Genomic DNA, 12,106 nt, shown 5'->3' with positions numbered 1-12,106 from the left:
GGAACGGAGGGAGTACAAGTTACCATCGTTTATCACCTCCTACTCTATCGGGATGGCCCAATGTGGGGACCCTTAGGGCGAGGGAATCGCGTTTTTAAGTATAAGAACGAAATTAATTTTAACGCGTGTGACTCTTAACTTTCATACAATCTAGTAATACCCCTAAATTTAGAGAAATTTAGTCAAATTATACTAACACTAATTACATATACTCATTAAAAAGAATTCAGTCAATATTCCTATACCGCTCATCATCATCTCTCTTTCTCATTGCCTTATATAAAGAGGAAGCCAATTGATTCTCTTCTTCGCGTAAAAAAATAAAATAAAATCCCTAGCTCGCAAACCTAAGAGCTTCCACAACCGTGCTCTTGCCAGCGTGCACGGTTGTGGCCCGGCCCCATTTTTTCTGCCTGCTCTCTGGCAAGCTCTTGCCAGCGTGAACGGTTGTGGCTCGGCCCCACTTTTTCTGCCTGCTCTCTGGCAAGAGCACAATACCCACAGCTTTGCTCTTCCGCAAGGATGAGCACAATTCAATTTAAAATTCAATTAAACAAAAACATTTACATAATATGAAAATTCATTAAAAAACCGAAATAACATTACAAATTATAAATAAATTTAAAAAGACATAACTAAAATCCTAAAAATTAAAAATTACATATTTAAAATCCTAAAATTAAAAAACCACTACTTGTTGCTGAATTTCGCCCACATGTGTTTGATTAGGTCTTCTTGTAGCTCAATGTGGGTTCGGGTATCGCGCATTATGTGCCTTGTCTCGATCCTCTGGTACACCGTCGTATGCACACTTCGGCGTGGGGGAGACCTCGCGGTTGAGCTTCCGGCTTCATCCTCGTCGTAGAAGCTAGCCGCCCTCGGCCCTTCGTCGGTATAATCATGTTGTGTAAGATAATACACGTGAACATGATGTCGGCGATATTATTCACGTACCACAGCCGAGCCGCCTCAAGAATAAGTGTTGGGCCGCCGCCTTTGTGACCGCTTAAGTGTTGCCCCCTCCAAGCAGTCGGGCAATTCTTCCACCAATGCATGCAGTCAATGCTGCCAAGCATTCCAGGAAAGCCATGGACTGATTCGTGAAGACGAAGCAACCTTTGGCAATCATCGGTGGTGGGTACCCGAAGTAATTCATCACCGAAGGCTGAACGAACGCCATCGCAAAAAAATTTTAGACAAAGGATTCTAGTGAAATCACCGATATGCAAATACTCGTCAAAGAGGTCAGCCGTTTGCCCAGTAGCGAGTTGTCGGATGGCACACATACTCTTCTGCAACGGCGTGATACTTTGCCGGCCGGTTACATCTGGACCTGTTTGGAAGAATTCGACACGTGCGGACAATGTGTTGACAATTCGCATAAACAAGCGCTTTGACATGCGAAAACGGCGCCTGAAGTAATCTTCCAGAAACCACGGCTGGTCGGCAAAATAGTCGGCAACGAGCCTTTCGTGGGCTCCCTCCCGGTCACGATGGATGTAGCGGCGAGTTGATCTAGTTCGTTGAGGAGGAGGAGCGGGGGTATTCGCCGCGACATATGCTTCGTAAGCGGCACGATGTTGTTCGTAGTATTCTTGTTCTTCGCGCTCCGCTTCCGCCATAAGATGAGTGAAATCCATTTGAGGTTTTGAGTGAGAGATGAAGGTGTAGATAGTTTGTATGAGAATTATGAATGAGAGATGATTTGAAGTGATAAATGGATGATGAATGTGTGTATTTATAGATGATTTTGGGGAAAATTAAAATAAAAAAATTCAGAAAAATGGGCAAAAAAACGGCCATATTTTTGGGATTTGGAAAATATTTTTTTTTATCAATTTTTAAAATTAAATACTGAATTTTTAATAAAAAAAATTAAATTCAAAGGCAACGGCTACACGTGCAACACGTCGGAGATGGTGGTGGAGAGAATGTCCGGATACCTCGAGACTAATGACTGCGTCAAGGCATGCGGCATCGATCGCCGATTCGTCGGAATCTCGTCCGACCGCCGGCCTCTGCTCCAATTATTGTTACCAGAATTGCCCTAACATTGTCGACCTCTATTTCAACCGCGCTGCCGGTGAAGGTGATTTTGCTTTCCACCCTCTTTTTTGATATGCCGAAGAAAATATTAATTTTGCTTTATAAATTGTGCAGGTGTATTTCTGCCAGCTCTCTGTGACAAGCACAAGACAAATCGTCGCCGTGCGTTGCTATAGATTACGTTGTCGATGCTCCTGCCCCAGAACCTTTCCAAAATCATTTATGATCATAATTCTTTGAATTATTGTATATATTGTACTGATGGTTGAGTAAAAACATTCACAAACAGGGGCGGAGTAAAAACATTCACAAATAGGGGCGAACGCAGAAATAAATACGAGTAGGGGCTAAATTTTTAAAATTTTATTTAAAAATAAATTTTCAAGTAATTTAGATTATCAATAGGGGCGTTTATACTATAATATGTGTAAAATATGGACACATTTTGAAACTTTATAATAGAAAATTTAAAAAAAAATAGATTCATTAGGGGCTAAAGCCCTACCCCATTTATATGTAGGTCCGCCCCTGTTCACAAAGAGTCATCATCACAGCCCTTCCATTCTCATACTCCTCCTACAATCCTTTCAATTTAATTCATTTTAATTATTGGTGTTTATCAAATATTAAAAAAAATGAATTGTATATAAAGAGTAAAAATTTAAAAAATAAAAAATAAAAAAATCGGGACGACTCTCACTCGGCGCGTAATATACCCGTCCTCTCAGCACTCGCGATAGCCCTCCCACGGCTTGGTGGCCGCAATACGAGCATTCCCGATCGCCGTCCCGCACGGTGATGTGAACAGTGGCGAAGTCAAGATTTTACGATGGGGGTCCAAGTCACGGCTAATAGTTCTAGGGTTGATTCAATGTATGTGACATCGGAAGCTCGAATAATCGATATTTTTAATTTTTATGTAAGTATAATGGATGAAAACGAATACTTTATGATAATTTATTATTCACCATAGAAAATATAAACAAACATATAGTTCTAGGGTTGATTCAATGTATGCGACACGTGATGAAGTCCACGTCGTGACGAACCTAGACGCTCAGTGTTTCCCAATACATCCATCCCGGACCAGCCTCTCCAGCTCTCGTAACGGTTTGTAGCGCCCGTAACGCTCGACGGTTACAGTCTCGCAATGATGATAGCCATCATGGCTGGTTGACCCCTGCAGTGGACTAAGCCTATAAATAGGCTAGTCATTCCATGCATTTCAACACGAATTCACAAGCATACATAGCATCATAAGCTCTCTCCCTCTCTGCATTGTTTTTCTGTCGAAAGCTCTGTCCTCTCCTCCATCTAGTTCGTCGGAGCTCTGCTGATAGCGGTGTTGCTTCACCAGAGATGTAGTCGTTTTATCTTTGGGGATGAAACACCAATCTAAGAGCACTACCGGGGCATATCTCGTCTTGCGGAAAGAGGACTCCTCGACTCGGCTAGCTTCTATTTACGGTTTAGTTGTTTCGTTTTCCGTTGTAATTTCAATTCAGTTTCTCCATTCTGTATTCCTTCTTTTGGGTTGTATTACGTCCGGTTTATATCTTGTAATCTCAGAAACCAACACCAACTACGCCGTTGAAATATCATATCTACCATAGTTTGCGTATACAATATATAGGTAAACGGAAAAATGATAAGGGGACCATAGCCCCTGGCCCAAACTGGGTGAGCTTCGCTTCCCACTGTGAATGCTCTAAGAGAAGGAAATCATTACGTTCCTTGTTTTTCGCTAGGATTTGCGAATGCTCTAAGAGAAGGAAATCATTACGCTCCTTGTTTTTCGCTAGGTTTTGCGGTCCAAATTTTCTTTATGGTGTACTATCATTTTGTGATTCTGCAATAAATATTGCGATATTGTTTAACATACTATTGTCACATAATAACTTTCAATTGTCAAATAGTACTATTTTTTAAAATAAGAAGTAATATCATGAGTGTAAAATCACAAATATATTTAATAACAAATGTATATAATAAGTGCCACATTTGATAATAAAAAATAGTACTTCCTCTGTCCCATTAAAAATAAAACGTTTTCCTTTTTGGGTTATCCCATTAAAAATGAAATATTTCCTAAAATAAAAATAACTTTATCTCTACTTTTTCCTCTCTCTTCTTTAACTCACAAAACAACACTACATAAAATCTCATGCTGAAAAGCAGACGTTTCACATTTATTGGGACGGAGGGAGTATATTAAAATAAAGTTGTTACGTACGATATTAAGCATTTGTTATGAGTTGTATTCCAATTTTAAGAAGAGAATATTTTTATTACTCCTATATAGTAATTAATACTATAATCATTTAAAAAAAATGAACACTTTTAATAGGAAGAGAGTAGTAAGATGACTCAAAAGTGAAGACTGAAGAAAAATACTGCATTTAGTTAAGCCTATGAATACTTGCGAAGGCCCAACAGCCCATCTCTACAGTAGTTTTTTTGCTACTAAAAACAAACTTTACCAGTTTCAGACTCGAGTCAAACATTCGTCAATTGAGTAATCCAAAGATAAAAATCAATTACTACTTCTTCAATGGAATTGGAGATCGATATTGAAGCAGCCGCAGAAATGTGCGGAGGCGGAGACGACGACGACGAGAACTTGGTTGTGCTCGAGGACGGAGGTGGAGAGAGCAAGAAATCACTCAACCGAGTTAAAGGGCCGTGGTCGCCTGATGAGGACGCGATGCTGAGTCAACTCGTTGGCAACTTCGGCGCCAGGAATTGGAGCCTCATCGCCCGTGGAATTCCCGGCAGATCGGGAAAATCATGCCGCCTCCGTTGGTGCAATCAGCTCGATCCTGCCGTTAAACGCAAGCCCTTTACTGGTAATTCTCCTCGTTAGGTTCATTTTTAGGGTTAGGCGTTTCTCAATTTGTCTAGATGAATTGAAGCTAGGGATTGAGATTAGAAACTGCAATTAGGTCAAATTGTTATGTGTAAACTCAGATTGCAGCCGTTTGAATTTGATTCGTCTTCTACTTTAAAACCATGAAACTTACGAGTTTATGTTTCCAATTGTATTACCATTCTCAAAATAATGTGATTGGCTAATGTGGTGGGAATACTTTCTCTTCGCTTAATCTACATTTTATTAGGCGGTGTTCGGTTTCCTAGACAAAATAGTACCAAGATATATAATCTTGTGAGATTATTTTAGTTGGATGGGGTTGGCTATGACTAATTATCACATGATTATCCATCTTGGATTGAGTTGTGGGATTCAGTCTCATGAACCAAACACACTACATATTTAATCCCGAGATACAATCGTCATCTTTGTGTCTTGAGTGCTGGTAATAGAAATGTGCGTGGTTTTTAATGGCGTATGTGGGCTCAAATTCTTGCAGATGAAGAAGATAGAATCATACTCCAAGCTCATTCCACCCATGGGAATAAATGGGCTTCAATAGCGAGGCTGTTGCCAGGAAGAACAGATAACGCTATTAAGAATCACTGGAATTCCACATTGAGGCGTCGTTGCTTGGAGCTTGGTAAGTCTAAGTTGGAACCAGGCACTGCGGTGGAAGACACAAGTGCAGAGAAGTCAAAGGCATCTTCCGAAGAAACACCATCTTACGGAGATGCATACTCTGTTAAGTCAAGTGATGGTAAAGATGTCAGCTCCCTAGAACTTGTGGATGATAGTAACCTTTCGGACAAGGCTCGATTTGGAGTTCAGTATATTGAGAGATCAAGAGGCCCTTTGCCTTTATGCCGCCCTGTTGCACGCATTAGTGCATTTACTGTTTATAATCCAATTGATGGAACAGAGACTGCATGCCCATCCCCTTCACTCCCAGTTTCCAATTCAGATGCAGGGGCGTCAAAATTGCTTCAAGGAGCCGGGAGTGAACTGAGTCTAATAATGGTCCCTCAGCAATGTGGCCATGGTTGCTGTGAAATATCTAATGGAATGGCACGAGTGAACTCTTTGCTGGGCCCAGAATTTATGGACCATGTGGAACCGCCATCCTTCACAAGCCATGAATTAGCTGCGTTGGCGGCTGATATAAGTAATGCTGCATGGTCTAAAAGTGGGTTGGAGAGCAGCAACATAAAAGCAATGGACAATATGGCTTGTGGGTTGCTCAGTATCAATGAGCGAGGCGTTTTGGAGAAAATGTAAAGATCAAAGAATGAGATAGCGAGCATATCATTCCTGTTGCAGTTATCAGCTAGAGTGAGTAGGGCAGTTGGGATCTAAATTGATGTGAGCAATACCAGGGCACAAAGTATCGAATTGCTCGACTACTAGAAGGTTAAAGTTGTGACTATGATAAAGCAGGCCCTATGCTCCTCTCAAATTTGAACTAGTGAAGTTGGTTTGTGATTGTTGTGGAGTTGCGGAATGGAAGATTCACATCTGCAGGTATATTTAGATAGCTTTTAAATCCATTTTCTCGATAGCTCGTATTCTCTCTTTGGGTGTGACATAAGAGTAATTTAGTTATTAGTTTGTTCATTAACCTGTGAAATCCCTTTAGGCTTAAAAATATTGCAGAATTTAACTTTATCGTGGCTTCACCATAGATCACCGACCTTATTGTAATCTTCTAAGTTCTAATGACCCTGATTTTTATTATTTTGATGTTTCAATTTTCATGCTTCCAAACAAGATTTTTGTATTCGTTCATACACACTAGAGCTGCAAATTCAGCTGTTTCCTTCAAATTCTGATTAGGAATGTCCGCCATCCGTTCCGTTGTGTTAGAATGCACTTGATTGGATTAAATCTTTTAGTTTGCCTTATCTTTAGTTCATCACTGTATTTTATTTGAATATGTGTGCCTAATAATTTACTCTGTCAATAAAATGGTTATTTGAATGTGTATCGTTTTTTATCTACTCTCTTAATGGAATGGGGATATTATATACTATATAGAGAGAGTTCTGATAAAAAAAAGTAATCAAATCCTAATTTTAAACAAAGACCATTATACGTCTCATAATTTAGTACTCCATCCCTCCACAAATAATAAAATCGAAAAGTTACTCTAAATTTATTATTAACTTTATATCTTTCTCTCATATTTTATATTCATTTTCTCTTTCTATTTTACCTTATTTTATTTATTTAATATATTTTAATTTTGCATTATTTTATTTATTTAATATATTTTAATTTTGCATTAAAATTCATGTTGTTTACTAATAAGAACAATTTTGGTGGATGGTGAGAGTATGATAATGGGAACGGATATTTCAATGTTGTTATATGGCTCATAACATATTACTACTATGTATTTTTATTCTTTGAATATAATGACACAGAAAGTAGAAATTCTAATATTTCATTACGATTTCCGTCTCCGAGATAATATTACATTGTTTGGATATCACATAAATAGTTTTCGATGTAGAAAGGGCCGATAAGATTCTATGTCGTGACAAGTCTATCGAGATAATTCAATATTTGGATTGCAACAATAAATTCAAACGAATTTAAGATGCGCATTTACACACAGTGGCCGCATGTTTGTATATGATTGATTCTTATTTAGTCTTCATATTCGGAAATGAATAAAGTTGTAAAGGAAAACATAAGACCATCTACAACGCTGTCTCTATACCGTCCCTTAACTACTATTTGAGGGCCCTACTGTCCTTTTTTCCTACATCCCTTAACTAAGGGACGGAACCTGCAATGCTCCGTCCCTTAACCGTCCCTTATTCCGTCCCTTAATTACTATTCATTCAATTTCATTTTTTTATTTTTTTTACAACCCAATTCAATTTAAACAAACACAATTCATTAAAATTAAAACAACATTACAACTTAAACTTAAAAAAAAAGACATAATTAAAATTCTAAAAAAATAAAAATGACATAATTTAATCTTCTCCGCCAAAGTTTTTCCAAATGTGCTCAATTAGATCCTCTTGGAGTTGGGTGTGGGCGCTAGAGTCGCGTGTCCTTGCCCGAATAGCCAACCGTTCGTCGAATATGTCGGCCGTTTGTCCAGTCGCAAGCTGACGGATGGCTGCAGTACATTTCTTCAGCGTCGTGTGGCTGGGACGGCCGACCGCGTCGAACCCTTCTCGGAAGAACTCTTCCCGGGCCGCCAAAGTAATCGCTATGTGGAGAAATAGCGGTTTACTCATGCGGAAACGGCGACGGAAGTAGGTATCTCCCCAAATCGGGTTATCGCAGAAGTAGTCGTGTACTAACCGTGCGGCGGCTTCATCCCGGTTCCGATTGATGTACTTCCGGGAGCGTCGTGGGGGTGGCGCGGCTTCCTCCGCCTCTCGTCGTCGATCTTCTTCAAGTGATTGTTCCATTAATTGACGCATTTGCTCAAAAGGATCCATTTGTTTGAGTTGGTTTAAGATGGAAATTGGAGTGATAGAGAGGATTTGAGAGGAATAGATGTGTGTTTGTGTGTGAAATGAGTATGAAATAGGATTATTTATAGAGTAAATAAATAAAAAAAAATAAAATAAAAAGAAAATAAAAAATTAACGGCAACATTACCGTTTGAAAAATAAATTTTTTTATTAAAATTATAATTTTTTTTAAAAAATGAATTATTGCGTCATGCGTGACGACGCCCACTCGCGGGCCAACGAGTGGGCGTCACGCATGCATCGGGGGCGCGCCACGTCGCCCGCATGCGTGACGGGCCGGCGCGTCCCTTGTCTCGCGGATACGGGCTACGGGACGGGCTACGGGACGGGACGAACGTTGCAACGCGTCCCGCGGCGGAACCGTCTCTCCGGGACGGAACGCGAGCCGCGCGCGGGACGCGTAGTGGATGCTCTAAGGGCATCCACAATGGGACACCCGATGGCACGCCTCGGGCGTGCCATCGTCCGCCCCATTGTGGGTGCCCGCCATCGTTCGCGCCCTACGTCCACGCCCGATGCATCGTCCGCGGTTGAAGCGCGGACGATGGCCTATCGTCCGCGCCATTATGGGCTCGGTGGACGATGGGCGCGGACGATAGGGCCATCGTCCGCGCCATCGGGCGCCCAATTGCAGGATCGGCAGACGATGGTCGCGGACGATGCCACACGTTTTTTATTTTTTTTTCTATTTAAACCTCGTTTCTCATTCACTTGTTCATACGAACATCTCGCCTCTCTCGTTTCGCTCCTCTCTCACATTTCTACCTATCTCACATACCAAAATGAACCACGACGAGGTTTCGTATTGAAGAAGTGTGGGCCCGTAACCGCCGTCGTTGAGTTTGCGTATTTTTTAAATTCGTATTGTAATGTATTAATTTTTATATATGAAATGAAATTTTTTCCCAATTTTTTGTTATTTAAATATTCAAATAAAATAAAATGCATAGGGCGCGCCTTAGGGCGCCCCATTGCAGGTGGGGGGTAGAAGGATAAAACTGCTGACGTGGCGCGTCATAGGGCGAGCCTTAGGGCGCCCCATTGTGGATGCCCTAAGAGCATTAGTAATGGGGCGCCTTAAGGTGCGCCCTATGCACCGCCACGTCATCATTTTTATCCTCCTACCCTCCCACCTGCAGTGGGGCGCTCTAAGGGACGCCCTAAGGTGCGCCCTATATGTTTTACTATTATTTGGTTTATTAATTTAAATGTTTTCAAATATATAATGCAAACTAATTAAAAAACACAACGAGTAGCTAAAAACCGGCGAAGATTGCATTGATTAACAAAAGTTACACGATTCAAGTTGGCTAATCTACGCAATTCTCAACTCCCGGCGCAGCTCATCGATCAACCCCTGGAGGTATTCGGCTTTGGCGGGGCCCGTACACTTCTCGAGGGCCTTGTGCGTCTGCAACAACGTCCGCGCCATCGAGGCTCTTGCCAACCCCACATAAGCGGCGACCGTCGGGGTTGGGGTCGGGGTCGCGATCGGGAGCGGCGATTGGGTGGCGGCGGTCGAGGATGATGTCGCCGTCGCCTTCCCCTTGTTCTTCGCAGTCTTGACGCCTATGGGACGCCGGGAGGACATCGGTGTGCCGGAACTCTCCTCCTCCGTGTACGTCCGGTTGAGGTCCACCGGACGAGTTCCGCCTTCGCTGCTCGTGTAACCACCAGCGGCGGTGGTCTTCGTCCTCTTTGTCGCACCGGTGTGCAGAATCCCGCCTTGGAACTTGTGCTTGTCCGTCAAGAGCGCCCAGATGCCCAAATGCTTGAAGTCGCCGTACAGGGACTGGTACGACAACAATGCTCTATCGCGCATGTTGCTCAAGCTCTTGCCGCTTCCCTGCTCCCTCGCGCACTTCTCGTACTCCGACGCGAACAGGTTGACTTGCTTCTTCACCTGATCCCAGTGCTTGCAGAGTTGCTCCCGTTGGCGCTTATACGCGCTCGGCGATGAGCTCCCAATACGCGAGTTGCTTCTGGTTGTTGGCGAATATCGGGTCCTCCGATATATCCACCCAACACCTCGCCATGACGAGGGTTTCATCCGGCTGGTAGTTCGTACGGCCGGGGGCGTACTCTTCATTCGTTGCCGAAGGTGGCAACTTGTACGCGCGGTGCCGGATCCGCTTCTTTTTTGCGTGGGCGGTAGCGGCGGATGGGGTGGCGGCGGCGGCGCGGCGGGAGGGGGCGGTGGGTCGGTTTGGAGACGACTCTATGTCAGACAAACCATATGATTCCGTACTGAATCGGATCGTACTGCGTGTTGGCGTCGAACGGCTGATATTCGTCGGGTTCTGTACCCGGCTAACGCGCATCACCACTAAACATCGGACTATTGGGACTTGAATCCATTTCGTAGTAATGAAAATGTGAGTTTCGAGAGTGGAATCGTGAAATGAAATGTTACAAATGAAGCCAGGGTAGGGGTATTTATACAAAATTTTTGAATTTAGCATTTAAAAAAAATAAAAAACGTGTGTCATCGTCCGCGGAGCCCACAATGGTGCCCGATGGCGCAGACGATGTCGCGGACGATAGGCCATTGTCCGCGCTTCTTCCGCACTAGAAGCTTAGGGCATGGGCGTAGGGCGTGCCATCGGGCGGGCACCCACAATGGAGCCATCAGGCGCGCCTGAGGACGATGGCACGCATCTGGCGTGCCATCGGGCGCCCCATTGTGGGTGCTCTAAAGTGAAAGACATGATATCAAATACCACTAATTAATGACTGCGGATGGCATTTAAAACATGATAATTACCAATTAAACAAGCCTTAACTTTAGCTGTTTTTGGCCGTCATAATACCTCACCCACCCCATTCCACTTTCACACCCAAACCAGTCATCATTGCTAATACTACTTCCATATTTAAAAAATAGAAACATTTGAAGCGACTACAATTGATAAAGTAAGAGAGAAAAATTGGTTAAGGAAGATAGAGGATGAACAAAATAAATAAAGCAAGAGAGAGGAAGGGAAAAAATAGTAAAAGTAATGTTACTGGATTGTAGGGTCCATGTACAATAATAGAAAGATTTTAAAGTTTTTATTTTTAAAAGACGACCCAAAATGGAAATAGTTTTTATTTTTAAAATACGAGGTAGTACTTTTGTTAATATAAATGGATACATCGATAGGGCTGGTTTGGCGCCAAAAAAGAATAAAATCCGGAGTACTAGTTTTGGGTTCCTTGTATTTTGTGCTTGGCTTGAAACGGACATGTGATACAATCATACAAATCGATTTGTGACCTGTTTGGCACAACCTCCTTTTTCTGTTTTGTCTTTGAGGCCTTTTTAACTTCCTCGAATCAAACTGATGTCCTGTTTTTAGCTATTAATTTAAATATTACTATTGTATGAATGAATTTCAACATAAAATTCCAGATGAAGAGGAAAAAGGAGTGACAAACTAACATTAAATATAGATAATAGAGTAATATATACTGTTTTGGTCTAGTGACACGTGTTGCTTCAATTTCTAATGAAATGTAAATCTTGCTATTTTCTTTTCTACTTCTAGCACATTTGTTTTGGTTATAATATTACAGTTTATTAAATAGGATTCATTGAACTTGAAAATCAAATTATTTACACCATTGAAAGAGAAGTTAGATTATTATTCTCTCTCTTTTTTTTTTGATCTATATCGACTTTAACAATTTACTAGTACATTAATTTTTTCAAAAT

The 12,106-nt window shown here is 41.8% G+C and overlaps 1 protein-coding gene across 1 annotated transcript; it reads left to right on the top strand.

Moving 5' to 3' along the window:
• Positions 1–4,557: 4,557 nt before the first annotated feature.
• On the top strand, positions 4,558–6,679 carry LOC121801371 (transcription factor MYB1-like). Its single transcript, XM_042200851.1, has 2 exons — positions 4,558–4,892; positions 5,415–6,679. Exons 1-2 carry the CDS (start codon positions 4,598–4,600, stop codon positions 6,191–6,193), a joined length of 1,074 nt encoding a protein of 357 aa, XP_042056785.1. The 5' UTR covers positions 4,558–4,597; the 3' UTR covers positions 6,194–6,679.
• Positions 6,680–12,106: the final 5,427 nt, after the last annotated feature.

Source organism: Salvia splendens, chromosome 4, assembly GCF_004379255.2.
Source record: "Salvia splendens isolate huo1 chromosome 4, SspV2, whole genome shotgun sequence".
Taxonomy (NCBI): Eukaryota; Viridiplantae; Streptophyta; class Magnoliopsida; order Lamiales; family Lamiaceae; genus Salvia; species Salvia splendens.
This window is presented reverse-complemented; position numbering and strand designations above follow the sequence as displayed.

Bases quoted from the DNA above. Each gene is read 5' to 3' on its own strand.
- LOC121801371 (XM_042200851.1), top strand. From the start codon at position 4,598: ATGGAATTGGAGATCGATATTGAAGCAGCCGCAGAAATGTGCGGAGGC. The intron at 4,893-5,414 runs GTAATTCTCCTC...AAATTCTTGCAG, and splicing joins TAAACGCAAGCCCTTTACTG to ATGAAGAAGATAGAATCATA.